The sequence below is a fragment of the Arachis hypogaea genome, chromosome 9, assembly GCF_003086295.3.
Source record: "Arachis hypogaea cultivar Tifrunner chromosome 9, arahy.Tifrunner.gnm2.J5K5, whole genome shotgun sequence".
NCBI classification, from domain to species: Eukaryota; Viridiplantae; Streptophyta; class Magnoliopsida; order Fabales; family Fabaceae; genus Arachis; species Arachis hypogaea.
The window spans coordinates 82,056,479-82,069,817 of NC_092044.1; the positions used below are offsets into that span (position 1 = coordinate 82,056,479).

Consider the following 13,339-nt stretch of genomic DNA (forward strand, 5'->3'; position numbering starts at 1 on the left):
AGGAGAGGTATTTATATCCAGAGGAGGCATCTACCAGTGCGTCAATATTTGGGAGTGGATAAGGATCTTTTGGCAGGCTTTGTTGAGATCAGTATAGTCAGTGCACATTCGCCATTTCCCGTTTGACTTTTTTACCAATATGATGTTAGCAAGCCATAGCGGGTATTTGACTTCTCTAATGAAACCTGCCTCCAGAAGAGGTCGTACCTGTTCTTCCATAGCTTGAGAGCGTTCTGGTCCTAGCTTTCTACGCCTCTGTTGTACTGGCCAAGATCCTGGGTAGACTGCTAGATTGTGGCACATTAGCTTGGGATTTATGCCTGGCATATCTGCGGCCTTCCACGCAAAGAGGTTGACGTTGTCTTGTAGAAACTATATGAGTGATTCTTTTATGTCTCATTTCCAGAGTGTGCCGATATTGGTCGTTTGGTCCGGGGTATCCCTGATCTGGATTGTCTCTATTTCACCTTTAGGTTGTGGGCGGAGCTCTTTCCGCCTCTGAACTCCATCGAGCTCAATTGTGTGAAATTCTTCTTCTCTACCTCTGAGGTTCAGACTTTCGTTGTAATAGCAGCACGCCATCTTCTGATCTGCTTTTATTGTAGCTATCCCTCCTGCAATTGGGAACTCCATGCATAGATGCGGAGTCGAGACTATTGCGCTGAGCTGATTTAACGTTGTCCGACCTATTAGGGCATTGTAGGCTGAGCTTACGTCGACTACGATGTAATCTATTTTGAGTGTTCTTGATTGACTTCCTTTTTTGAAAGTTGTGTGTAGCGAGATATATCACATTAGTTGAACCGGGGTATCTCCTAGTCTGAACAGGCTATCCGGATATGCTCTGAGTTCTTTTTCTTCCAAGCTGAGTTTGTTGAAGGCAGTTTTGAATAAGATATCGGCGGAGCTCCCCTGGTCTATCAACGTGCGGTGGAGATTTATGTTTGCCAGTATAATAGTGATGACCCTGGGATCACCATGTCCTGATGTGACGCCGGATGCATCTTCCTTGGTGAAAGTAATCACCGGGATGTTGGGTGCTTCCTCTTTTCCTGCGACGTGATATACGTCTTTGAGATGTCTTTTGCGAGATGATTTGGAGATTCCCCCCAGCAAATCCGCCATGTATCATGTGGACATGTCTTTCGGGTGTACGCGATGATCGCGCGGTTTGTCCGACATCTTCTGCTCTTCTTCTTTTTCTTTGCTCATCGTCATGGGTGGCCGGATATTGATCTAGCTTTCCTTCTCTTACGAGTTTTTCTATGACATTTTTTAAGTCGAAACACTCATTGGTGGAGTGCCCGCGGATCCGATGGTATTCACAATATTTTGCCCGGTTTCCTCCTCCTTTTTTGCCTTTAAGTGGCCGAGCTGGTGGTATTTTTTCCGTGTTGTAAACCTCTCTGTATACATCCACAAGAGATACCCGAAGAGGGGTGTAATTGTGGTATTTTTTTATTTTCTCTCCATGTCGATCTTCCTTCTTTCTGAAATCTTTGTCTTTATCCCGGGGGGTGAATCTGGCCTTCGAGGTCTCTCCTAATCAGGAGTTTTTCTCCATGTTGATGTACTTTTTCGCTCGTTCCTGCACCTCGTTCAGAGATGTGGGGTATTTCTTTGATATAGATTGACGAAAGGGCCCTTCTCGCAAGCCATTAATGAGGCCCATAATAGCGGCTTCCGTTGGTAGGTTCTGTATGTCCATGCATGTCTTGTTGAATCTTTCCACGTAGTTGCGAAGGGTTTCCCGTTCTCCTTGTCTGATTTCTAGTAAGCTCGGAGCATGTTTAGCTTTGTCTTTTTGAATGGAGAATCTGACCAAGAATTTTTTAGCCATGTCATTGAAACTTGAGATGGACCTAGGAGGGAGGTTGTCGAACCATCTAATTGTTGTTTTTGTCAAAGTAGTTGGAAAGGCTTTGCAACGAACTGCATCTGAGGCGTCGGTGAGGTACATTCTGCTTCTGAAATTGCTGAGATGATGGCCGGGATCTGTAGTGCCATCGTATAAGGTCATGTCTGGGATTTTAAAGTCCTTTGGGATTTTCGTCTTCATGATCTTCTTGGTGAATGGGTCTTGCTCCTTGCGGGAGCTATCTTCGGGAGTGGATCAGCTGGCTTTAGTCTTGACATCGGCTTTAAGGTTTAGGAGTTTATTCTCCAATTCCCGGCGTCACCTTATTTCCTTTTGTAGGTCTTTCTCGGCCTCTCATTGACGTAGGGCTTCTTCTTTAAGTTGTTTTAACCGGTTTTGAAATGCATCCATGGCTCCCTCGTTTGGGGAGTTCTTCTTGTTGTTTATTTGGGAAGTATCTTTTAGTGTGGTGTCCGCATTTTTATGCGGTGTTCTTTCCTCTAGATCTGAAGTGTGGTCATTGTCATGGTCGTTCGCCATAGTGATGGGATGACTTTTAGGTCCCCGGCAACGGTGCCAATGTTCCGAGGGTTTACCTAAAACTGTAGGTCGACCACGAACGAGATCTTCGGTGCTGGTCGGAATGGTTGTATTCTATTTGTTGGACTGGATAGTGGTGCTGATTCCTTCGTCCCCGGAGGGTGGGGGTACCTGCAAGGGACTCCGATGCTTAAGTTAGCATGGGTATTAAGCAGGTATTGAGTAGAATCAGAGTATGAGTTATACCCGGGTGCTCCAGTGTATTTATTGGCTCTCAGGTTATTGTTTTACCTAATCATGCAGCCCTTAAATACTTATTGACCAAGCAGGAATCCAAGCCTAGGTTGATAAGGTGGGTCCTACTACTTCAAGAGTTCAACATAGAGATAAAAGATAGAAGTGAGGCAGAGAACAGAGTAGTCAATCACTTGTCAAAAATCCCATATGAAGAGGATGAAGCACATCAATTTGAAGTGAATGAGAGATTCCCTGATGAACAGTTGATGATAATTCAAGAAAGCCCTTGGTTTACTGATATAGCTAACTTCAAGGCTATTGGGGAATTGCCTACCAACATCGACAGGCACATGAGGAGGAAGCTACTCAATGATGCTAAACATTACATCTGGGATGAGCCCTACTTGTTCAAAAAGGGTGTTGATGGAATCTTGAAGAGATGTATCTCACAAGATAAAGAACAAGAAGTGTTGTGGCAATGCCATGGATCTGCATATGGAGGCCATTTTAGTGGAGAAAGAACAGCAGCAAAGGTGCTCCAATGTGGATTCTATTGGCAAACAATATTCAAAGATGCTAAGGAATTGATGTCAAGGTGCAATAAATGCCAAAGAGCTGGTAACCTACCCAAGAAGAATGAGATGTCACAGCAATTCATACTAGAACTTGAGCTGTTTGATGTATGGGGAATTGACTTCATGGGTCCTATCCCCACCTCATACTTAAATAAGTACATTCTAGTGGCAGTGGACTATGTAACCAAGTGTGTAGAGGCCATTGCAACCCCCAACAAATGACAATAGGGTGGTTGTTCCGAGGGTTTACCTGAAACTGTAGGTCGACCACGAACGAGATCTTCGATGCTGGTTGATGACAAGTCATCATATACCCATTTTCAAGCTAATTTCACTTGTTTTACTAGTCTTTATACACTTTTTTGCATCCTAAGTAAGTAATTTGGAATGAAAATGCATGACTTCTTTAAATCAAACAACCACCATTAAATTGATGCTAAATCATGAGGTTTGAGCTAAAATTTATTGATTTTTAATGAATTATAAACCTTATGAGTTTAGAGATACTTTAATTGGTTTTTTTGGTTTCTTGTAGGTAAAGAAAGGAAGAAAAGAAGAAAAATGTGGCTTAGGAAGTGTGGCCAAGAGATGAGAAGTTTGGTGCAACATAAAAGGAAGAAACAAACACTGCCCTCCACAAGAGCACATTGCCCTCCAGGAGAGCAGCATAATGAACCAAGCCTTAAAAGCATCACTGCCCTGCCCACAATAAGGGCGGAGCACAATTCTATGCCAAGGACCAAAGGAAGCAAAAACTCTGCCCTTCCCTCCTCAAGAGCAATATCGGGCTTTCATGAAAAATAATTCAAAGGAAATTGCTTCCTAGTGTTTCCTATGGGTTTCGAACCCAAGAACAAGGAGGAAAGGAGTAGCGCTCAAATACAAGGAAAACAAGAAAAACTTAGCTTATTTTCAGTCTCCAAGAATCGAACACAGCACCATCAGGAAGCAAAGAACTAGGCGTTACTTTGGTGCCAAGAAAACCAAGGAAAAAGGAGCAGCGTGTGCCTCCACCGAGTTTCAAACTTGGGACTTCACCCATTGGCAACATTGCCCTGCCCTCCACAAGGGCAGGGCAGCATTTCTTGGTGCATGGCCAGCGCACAAATTGGCACGGGCTAGAGCACTTGGCCCGCAACATGGATGCACGGGCAGCAAGACAAGGCGCACCATGGCAACACTGCCCTGCCCTCCACAAGGGCAGGGCAGCATCCTGACTCAGCACACACACGCACGAGGCTTCATCACACAATTTCCCTGCTCTGCCCTCCACAAGGGCAGGGCAGCCTCTTGGAAGCTACTTTCTCATAGGTTGAAAATTGGATTAAAAATCCAATTTAATTCATTTCTTCACCAAATCAAAAGCCCATCCAAATTCCAAAATCCAAGAATAGAAAGTGTATAAATAGGAGATAGTTTGATGTAATGAGGACCTTCCTTTTGATTTTTGAATTTTCACATCTTTAGACTTGATTTTTCATTGAGAGCTTGGAACTGAGATTTTAGAGAATTGGAAAGGAGAATTGATCTCTCTTCTTCCTCGTTCTTGCTTGAGCACTTTTTACTTTTCTTGTTTGAGTCTTGGGCGTGAAGAATTGAGGAATTTCTGTCTTAATCTCCATTCAAGATCTCTTGATTTTCCTACTGCATAATTGAGTTGAATTCAATTTCCTTTACTGCTTCAATCTTCAATTTCTCTTTGATTGCTTTGTGAACTTGGATCTGGGAAGGAAATTGAGATCTAGACTTTGCTATCTAGTCTCTGGAGTCCTGAGATCCAATTTTCCTTTTGGTTCTTCTGTTGAACCACTGCTGCAATTTAATTTCTATTTTCTGTTTGATATCTAGTTGAATTCAAATCATTTCTTACTTTGATAATTGTTGCAATTTAATTTCCCTTGCTTAAATTCTGAATTCCCAGTCCTCAAATCCATTTTCCATTCAAGCAATTTATATTTCTTGCACTTTAAGTTACTGCAATTTACATTTCTTGTACTTTAAGTTTCAGTCATTTAATTTCTTGTTCTTTAAGATTCAGCACCTTTACTTTCAATTCTCTTTAATTTCTGCAATTCCTCCCTCTCCCTTTACATTCTCTGCTATTTACTTACTGTTGGATACAAAATCACTCAACCAATACTTGATTCGCTTGACTAAATCAACCACTAAACTAAAATTGCTCAATCCTTCAATCCCTATGGGATCGACCTCACTCCCGTGAGTTTTATTACTTGATGCGACCCAGTACACTTGCTGGTGAGTTTTGTGTTGGATCGTTTTCCACACATCAGTTTTTGGCACCGTTGCCGGGGATTGAGTTAGATTGACAATGATTAAGTAAGGTGGTTGGTGGACAAAATTGTGATTCATTCTTTTCACTTCAACAATCCCAGGTAATGGCTCCAAAAACATGGTGTCAATGCCATGGTTCACAACTTCGCACATCTAACCCGCAAGTGTATTGGGTCGTCCAAGTAATAAACCTTACGCGAGTAAGGGTCGATCCCACAGAGATTGTTGGTATGAAGCAAGCTATGGTCACCTTGTAAATCTCAGTTAGGCAGATTAAATAGTTTTGGGTTTCAAAAATTAATAATAAAAAGAAAATAAAAGGGGATAGAAATACTTATGTAAATCAATAGTGGAAATTTCAGATAGGCGTATGAAGGTGCTGTGCTCCTCTTGAATCTCTACTTTCTTATTACATTCATCCAATCCTTCTTACTCCTTTCCATGGCAAGCTGTATGTAGGGCATCACCGTTGTCAATGGCTACATCCCATCCTCTCAGTGAAAACGTTCCTATGCTCTGTCACAGCACGGCTAATCATCTGTCGGTTCTCAATCAGGTTGGAATAGAATCCCTTGATTCTTTTGCGCTTGTCATCACGCCCAGCCTTCAGGAGTTTGAAGCTCGTCACAGTCATTCAATCCCAGAATCCTACTCGGAATACCATAGACAAGGTTTAGACTTTCCGGATCCTCATGAATGCCGCCATCAATTCTAGCTTATACCACGAAGATTCTGTTGGGGAATCTAAGAGATATGCGTCCGGCCTAAGGTAGAACGGAAGTGGTTGTCAGTCACGCGCATTCATAGGTGAGAATGATGATGAGTGTCACGGATCATCACATTCATCAAGGTGAAGTGCAACATATATCTTGGATTAAGAATAAAATTGATTTGGATAGAAAATAATAGTAATTGCATTGAAACTTGAGGTACAGCAGAGCTCCACACCCTTAATCTATGGTGTGTAGAAACTCCACTGTTGAAAATACATAAGTGAGAGAGGTTCAGGCATGGCCGAATGGCCAGCCCCCAAAACGTGGTCACTGGATCAAAATACAATCCAGGGATCAAAAACCAAGATGATAATATGATAGTAAAGAGTTCTATTTATAATAAACTAGCTACTAGGGTTTACATAAGTAAGTAATTGATGCATAAATCCACTTCCGGGGCCCACTTGGTGTATGTTTGGGCTGAGCTTGATCTATCCACGAGCTGAGGCTTTTATTGGAGTTGAACTCCAAGTTATAACGTGTTTTGGGCGTTCAACTCCGGATCATGACGTGTTTCTGGCGTTTAACTCCAGACAGCAGCATGTACTTGGCGTTCAACGCCAAGTTACGTCGTCAATTTCCGAATAAAGTATGGACTATTATATATTGCTGGAAAGCTCTAAATGTCTACTTTCCAACGCCGTTGAGAGCGCGCTATTTGGAGTTCTGTAGCTCCAGAAAATCCATTTCGAGTGCAGGGAGATCAGATTCCAACAGCATCAGCAGTCCTTTTGTCAGCCCTTTTCAGAGTTTGGCTCAAGTCCCTCAATTTCAGCCAAAAATTACCTGAAATCACAGAAAAACACACAAACTCATAGTAAAGTCCAAAAATGTGAATTTAACATAAAAACTAATGAAAACATCCCTAAAAGTAGCTTGAACTTACTAAAAACTGCCTAAAAACAATGCCAAAAAGCGTATAAATTATCCGCTCATCAGTGGTGGTCTAGATTAAGCATTTTTTTTTCTTTTTAACTAAGCACATTAACTGTTTGACACATTGTGTCACCTAACCCTCTAACCACATTCTAGCATTAGAATGTCCATGTTTCATTTGGTTTGTTTGTGATTCTTGCAAGTCATGGAGACTGAGGTGCGTGAAGAGGGAGTGAGCAACAATACCCAGCCTGCAAGAAGGGTGTTGTCCTCCTACAATATCCCCAATGCAAGTGATGAGCGGATAATTTGTACGCTTTTTGGCATTGTTTTTACTATGTTTTTAGTATGATCTAGTTAGTTTTTAGTATATTTTTATTAGTTTTTAGTTAAAATTCACTTTTTTGGACTTTACTATGAGTTTGTGTGTTTTTCTGTGATTTCAGGTATTTTCTGGTTGAAATTGAGGGACCTGAGCAAAAATCTGATTCAGAGACTAAAAAGGACTGCAGATGCTGTTGGATTCTAACCTTCCTGCACTCGAAGTGGATTTTCTGGAGCTACAGAAGCCCAATTGGCGCGCTCTCAACGGCGTTGGAAAGTAGACATCCTGGGCTTTCCAGTAATATATGATAGTCTAAACTTTGCCCAAGATTTGACGGCCCAAACCGGCGTTCAAAGTCACCTTCAGAATTCCCAGCGTTAAACGCCGGAACTGGCACAAGGATGGGAGTTAAACGCCCAAACTGGCACCAAAGCTGGCGTTTAACTCCAAGAAGAGTCTCTACACAAAAATGCTTCAATGCTCAGCCCAAGCACACACCAAGTGGGCCCGGAAGTGGATTTTTATGTCATTTACTCATTTCTGTAAACCCTAGGCTACTAGTTCTCTATAAGTAGGACCTTTTACTATTGTATTTTCATCTTTGGACAGCTAGTTCTTAGATCAGATCTTGGTTCTTCTGGTTCCCTCTCTGGGACCGAAGCCAATGATCACTTTTCTTCTTATGTATTTTCAACGGTGGAGTTTCTACACACCATAGATTAAGGTGTGGAGCTCTGCTGTACCTCGAGTATTAATGCAATTACTATTGTTCTTCTATTCAATTCCGCTTGTTCTTGTTCTAAGATATCACTTGTTCTTCAACTTGATGAATGTGATGATCCGTGACACTCATCATCATTATCACCTATGAACGCGTGCCTGACAACCACCTCCGTTCTACCTTAGATTGGGTGGATATCTCTTGGATTCTTTAACCGGAATCTTCGTGGTATAAGCTAGAATTGATGGCGGCATTCAGGAGAATCCGGAAGGTCTAAACCTTGTCTGTGGTATCCTGAGTAGGATTCAATGATTGAATGACTGTGACGAGCTTCAAACTCCTGAGGGTGGGGCGTTAGTGACAGATGCAAAAGAATCACTGGATTCTATTCCGGCCTGATTGAGAACCGACAGATGGATAGCCGTGCCGTGACAGGGAGCGTTGAACATTTCCACTGAGAGGATGGGAGGTAGCCACTGACAACGGTGAAACCCTTGCATACAGCTTGCCATGGAAAGGAGTAAGAAGGATTGGATGAAGACAGTAGGAAAGCAGAGAGACGGAAGGGACAAGCATCTTCATACGCTTATCTGAAATTCCCACCAATGAATTACATAAGTATCTCTATCTTTATCTTTATGTTTTATTCGTATATCACCCATACCCATTTGAGTTTGCCTGACTAAGATTTACAAGGTGACCATAGCTTGCTTCATACCAACAATCTCTGTGGGATCGACCCTTACTCGCGTAAGGTTTATTACTTGGACGACCCAGTACACTTGCTGGTTAGTTGTGCGAAGTTGTGAAAAGTATTGATCACAATTTCGTCCACCAAGTTTTTGGCACCGTTGCCGGGGATTGTTGAGTTTGGACAACTGACGGTTCATCTTGTTGCTTAGATTAGGTATTTTTTTTCTTCAGAATTCTTAAGAATGAATTCTAGAGTTTCATGATGATCTGTTGAAGTCTGGCTGGCTGTGAAGCCATGTCTAATTTTATTGGACCGAGGTTTCAACTTATCATCACAAGAGCATGTTGATTTCTATCAATCTTGCTGTTGGAGCAGTGATCTGCTAAGGCTTGGCTGGCCATTGGCCATGTCTAGTGTTTTGGACCGAAGCTTTCTTTGAGAGCTTGGCTGGCTGTGAAGCCATGTCTAATTCCTGGACCGGAGTCTTAGACTAAACATTACATGATTCCTGGAATTCTCATTAAGAATTTTGATACCTTTATTTTCTTTTCCACTTAATTTTCAAAAAAATCCAAAAAAAATTTTCAAAATCATAAAAAACCAAAAATATTTTATGTTTCTTTTTGAGTCTAGTGTTTCATTTTAAGTTTGGTGTCAATTGCATGTTTCTGTTCTTCTTGCATTCATGCATGTGTCTTAGTGATCTTCAAGATGTTCTTGATGATTTCATTACTCTGATCTTTAATTTCTCTTGACTTGAGTGTTTGTGTTTCTCATATGCATGCTCATTTTGTTAGTGTCAGTAGTATACAAACTGCTAAGTTTGGTGTCTTGCATGCATTGTTATTTGATTTTAGTTGCATTTTGATTATTCCTCACTATTAAAAATCCAAAAATATTTTTAATTTGTGTCTTTTCAAGTCAATAATACAGAGAATTGAAGATTCAAAACATACAGCAGAGGAATTACACAGAAAAAGCTGGGCGTTCAAAACGCCCAGTGAAGAAGGACAGACTGGCGTTTAAACGCCAGCCAGGGTGCCTGGCTGGGCGTTTAACGCCCAAAAGGGTAGAGTTTTGGGCGTTAAACGCCAGAATGTGCACCATTCTGGGCGTTTAACGCCAGGATGGCACAAGAGGGAAGATTTTATTTTTAATGCAAATTTTTTTCAAGTTTTCAAAGTTTTTCAAAATCAAATCTTTTTCAAATCATATCTTCTCAATCACATCTTTTTAAAATCAATCATATCTTCTTAACCATATCTTTTTCAAAATAGTTTTCAATCAAATCTTTTTAATTTCTAATTTCAAAATCTTTTTCAAAAATCACTTGATTTCTTTTCCACTCTTGGTTTTTGAAAATCAATTAGTGTTTTTCAAAATGTTTTTAAAATATTTTACTTAATTTTCGAAAATTCTTCCCCTCTTCTCACATTCTTCTTCTACCTCTTCCTTCTATTTTTCTATTCCTCTGACATCTCAAGGAATCTCTATACTGTGACATAGAGGATTCCATATTTTCTTATTCTCTTCTCTTTTATATGAGCAGGAGCAAAGACAAAAGCATTCTTGTTGAGGCTGATCTTGAACCTGAAAGGACCTTGAAGCGAAAGCTAAGAGAAGCTAAGGCACAATTCTCTATAGAGGACCTAACAGAAATCTTCTAAGAAGAAGAACCCATGGCAGCCGAAAACAATAACAATGCCAACAATGCAAGGAAGGTGCTGGGTGACTTTACTGCACCTACTCCCGACTTCTATGGGAGAAGCATCCCTATCCCTGCCATTGGAGCAAACAACTTTGAGCTTAAGCCTCAATTAGTTTCTCTAATGCAACAGAATTGCAAGTTCCATGGACTTCCATTGGAAGATCCTCATCAATTTTTAGCTGAATTCTTGCAGATCTGTGACACTGTCAAGACTAATGGGGTTGACCCTGAGGTCTACAGACTTATGCTATTCCCTTTTGCTGTAAGAGACAGAGCTAGAACATGGTTGGACTCACAACCTAAAGAAAGCCTGAACTCTTGGGAAAAGCTAGTCAATGCCTTCTTGGCAAAGTTCTTTCCACCTCAAAAATTGAGTAAGCTTAGAGTGGAAGTCCAAACCTTCAAACAGAAGGAAGGAGAATCCCTCTATGAAGCTTGGGAAAGATACAAACAATTAATCAGAAAGTGTCCCTCTGATATGCTTTCTGAATGGAGCATCATAGGTATTTTCTATGATGGTCTCTCTGAACTGTCCAAGATGTCTTTGGATAGCTCTGCTGGAGGATCTCTTCATCTGAAGAAGACGCCTACAGAAGCTCAAGAACTAATTGAAATGGTTGCAAATAATCAATTCATGTACACTTCAGAAAGGAATCCTGTGAACAATGGGACATATCAGAAGAAAGGAGTTCTTGAGATTGACACTCTGAAGGCCATATTGGCTCAGAACAAAATGTTGACTCAGCAAGTCAATGTGATTTCTCAAAGTCTGTCTGGAATGCAAAATGCACCAGGTAGTACTAAGGAGGCTTCATCTGAAGAAGAAGCTTATGATCCTGAGAACCTTTCAATGGAAGAGGTGAATTACATAGGAGAATCCTATGGAAACACCTATAATCCTTCATGGAGAAATCATCCAAATCTCTCATGGAAGGATCAACAGAGACCTCAACAAGGTTTTAACAATAATAATGGTGGAAGAAACAGGTTTAGCAATGGCAAGCCTTTTCCATCATCTTCTCAGCAACAGACAGAGAGTTCTAAGCAGAACACCTCTGACTTAGCAACCTGATGAGCGGATAATTTATACGCTTTTTGGCATTGTTTTTAGGTAGTTTTTAGTAAGTTTAAGCTACTTTTAGGGATGTTTTCATTAGTTTTTATGTTAAATTCACATTTCTGGACTTTACTATGAGTTTGTATGTTTTTCTGTGATTTCAGGTAATTTCTGGCTGAAATTGAGGGACTTGAGCAAAACTCTGAAAAAGGCTGACAAAAGGACTGCTGATGCTGTTGGAATCTGACCTCCCTGCACTCGAAATGGATTTTATGGAGCTACAGAACTCCAATTGGCGCGCTCTCAACGACGTTGGAAAGTAGACATCGAGAGCTTTCCAGCAATATATAATAGTCCATACTTTATTCGGAAATTGACGACGTAACTTGGCGTTGAACGCCAAGTACATGCTGCTGTCTGGAGTTAAACGCCAGAAAAACGTCATGATCCGGAGTTGAACGCCCAAAACACGTTATAACTTGGAGTTCAACTCCAAGAGAAGCCTCAGCTCGTGGATAGATCAAGCTCAGCCCAAACATACACCAAGTGGGCCCCGGAAGTGGATTTATGCATCAATTACTTACTCATGTAAACCCTAGGAGCTAGTTTATTATAAATAGAACTTTTTACTATCATATTATCATCCTGGATTGTATTTTGAATCCTGTGATCACGTTTTGGGGGCTGGCCATTCGGCCATGCCTGAACCTTTCACTTATGTATTTTCAACGGTGGAGTTTCTGCACACCATAGATTAAGGGTGTGGAGCTCTGCTGTACCTCAAGTTTCAATACAATTACTATTACTTTCTATTCAATTCTCTTTTATTCTTATTCCAAGATATACGTTGCACTTCAACTTGATGAATGTGATGATCCGTGACACTCATCATCATTCTCACCCATGAATGCGCGTGACTGACAACCACTTCCGTTCTACCTTAGGCCGGGCGCATATCTCTTAGATTCCCCAACAGAATCTTCGTGGTATAAGCTAGATAGATGGCGGCATTCATGAGGATCCGGAAAGTCTAAACCTTATCTGTGGTATTCCGAGTACGATTCTGGGATTGAACGACTGTGACGAGCTTCAAACTCCTGAAGGCTGGGCGTGATGACAAGCGCAAAAGAATCAAGGGATTCTATTCCAACCTGATTGAGAACCGACAGATGATTAGCCGTGCTGTGACAGAGCATAGGAATGTTTTCACTGAGAGGATGGGATGTAGCCATTGACAACGGTGATGCCCTACATACAGCTTGCCATGGAAAGGAGTAAGAAGGATTGGATGAATGTAATAAGAAAGTAGAGATTCAAGAGGAGCACAGCACCTCCATACGCCTATCTGAAATTTCCACTATTGATTTACATAAGTATTTCTATCCCCTTTTATTTTCTTTTTATTATTAATTTTCGAAACCCAAAACTATTTAATCTGCCTAACTGAGATTTACAAGGTGACCATAGCTTGCTTCATACCAACAATCTCTGTGGGATCGACCCTTACTCGCGTAAGGTTTATTACTTGGACGACCCAGTACACTTGCTGGTTAGATGTGTGAGGTTGTGAAGAATGTATGTAAGCCATGGTATTGTGCACCAAGTTTTTGGAGCCATTACCGGGGATTATTCGAGTTGTGTGAAAGTATAAGTCACAATTTCATCCACGACAACCATGGTCTC

At 41.1% G+C, this 13,339-nt stretch overlaps 1 protein-coding gene and 1 non-coding gene across 2 annotated transcripts in view; one reads left to right on the forward strand and one right to left on the reverse strand.

Annotated features, from left to right (window-relative positions):
* The window catches only part of LOC112709254 (uncharacterized), a 36,972-nt gene extending 33,540 nt beyond the window's left edge, over nt 1–3,432 (forward strand). Inside the window, exons 2-3 of the mRNA XM_025761149.1 lie at nt 2,677–3,076; nt 3,209–3,432. Coding sequence (XP_025616934.1) covers nt 2,677–3,076; nt 3,209–3,432 — 624 coding nt within the window. The remainder of the gene's footprint in view (nt 1–2,676; nt 3,077–3,208) is intronic.
* A 7,543-nt stretch (nt 3,433–10,975) lies between these two features.
* Nucleotides 10,976–11,083, reverse strand: LOC112714130 (small nucleolar RNA R71). The gene has a single exon (XR_003159086.1). It is a non-coding gene; the product is annotated as a small nucleolar RNA R71 (small nucleolar RNA).
* Nucleotides 11,084–13,339: the final 2,256 nt, after the last annotated feature.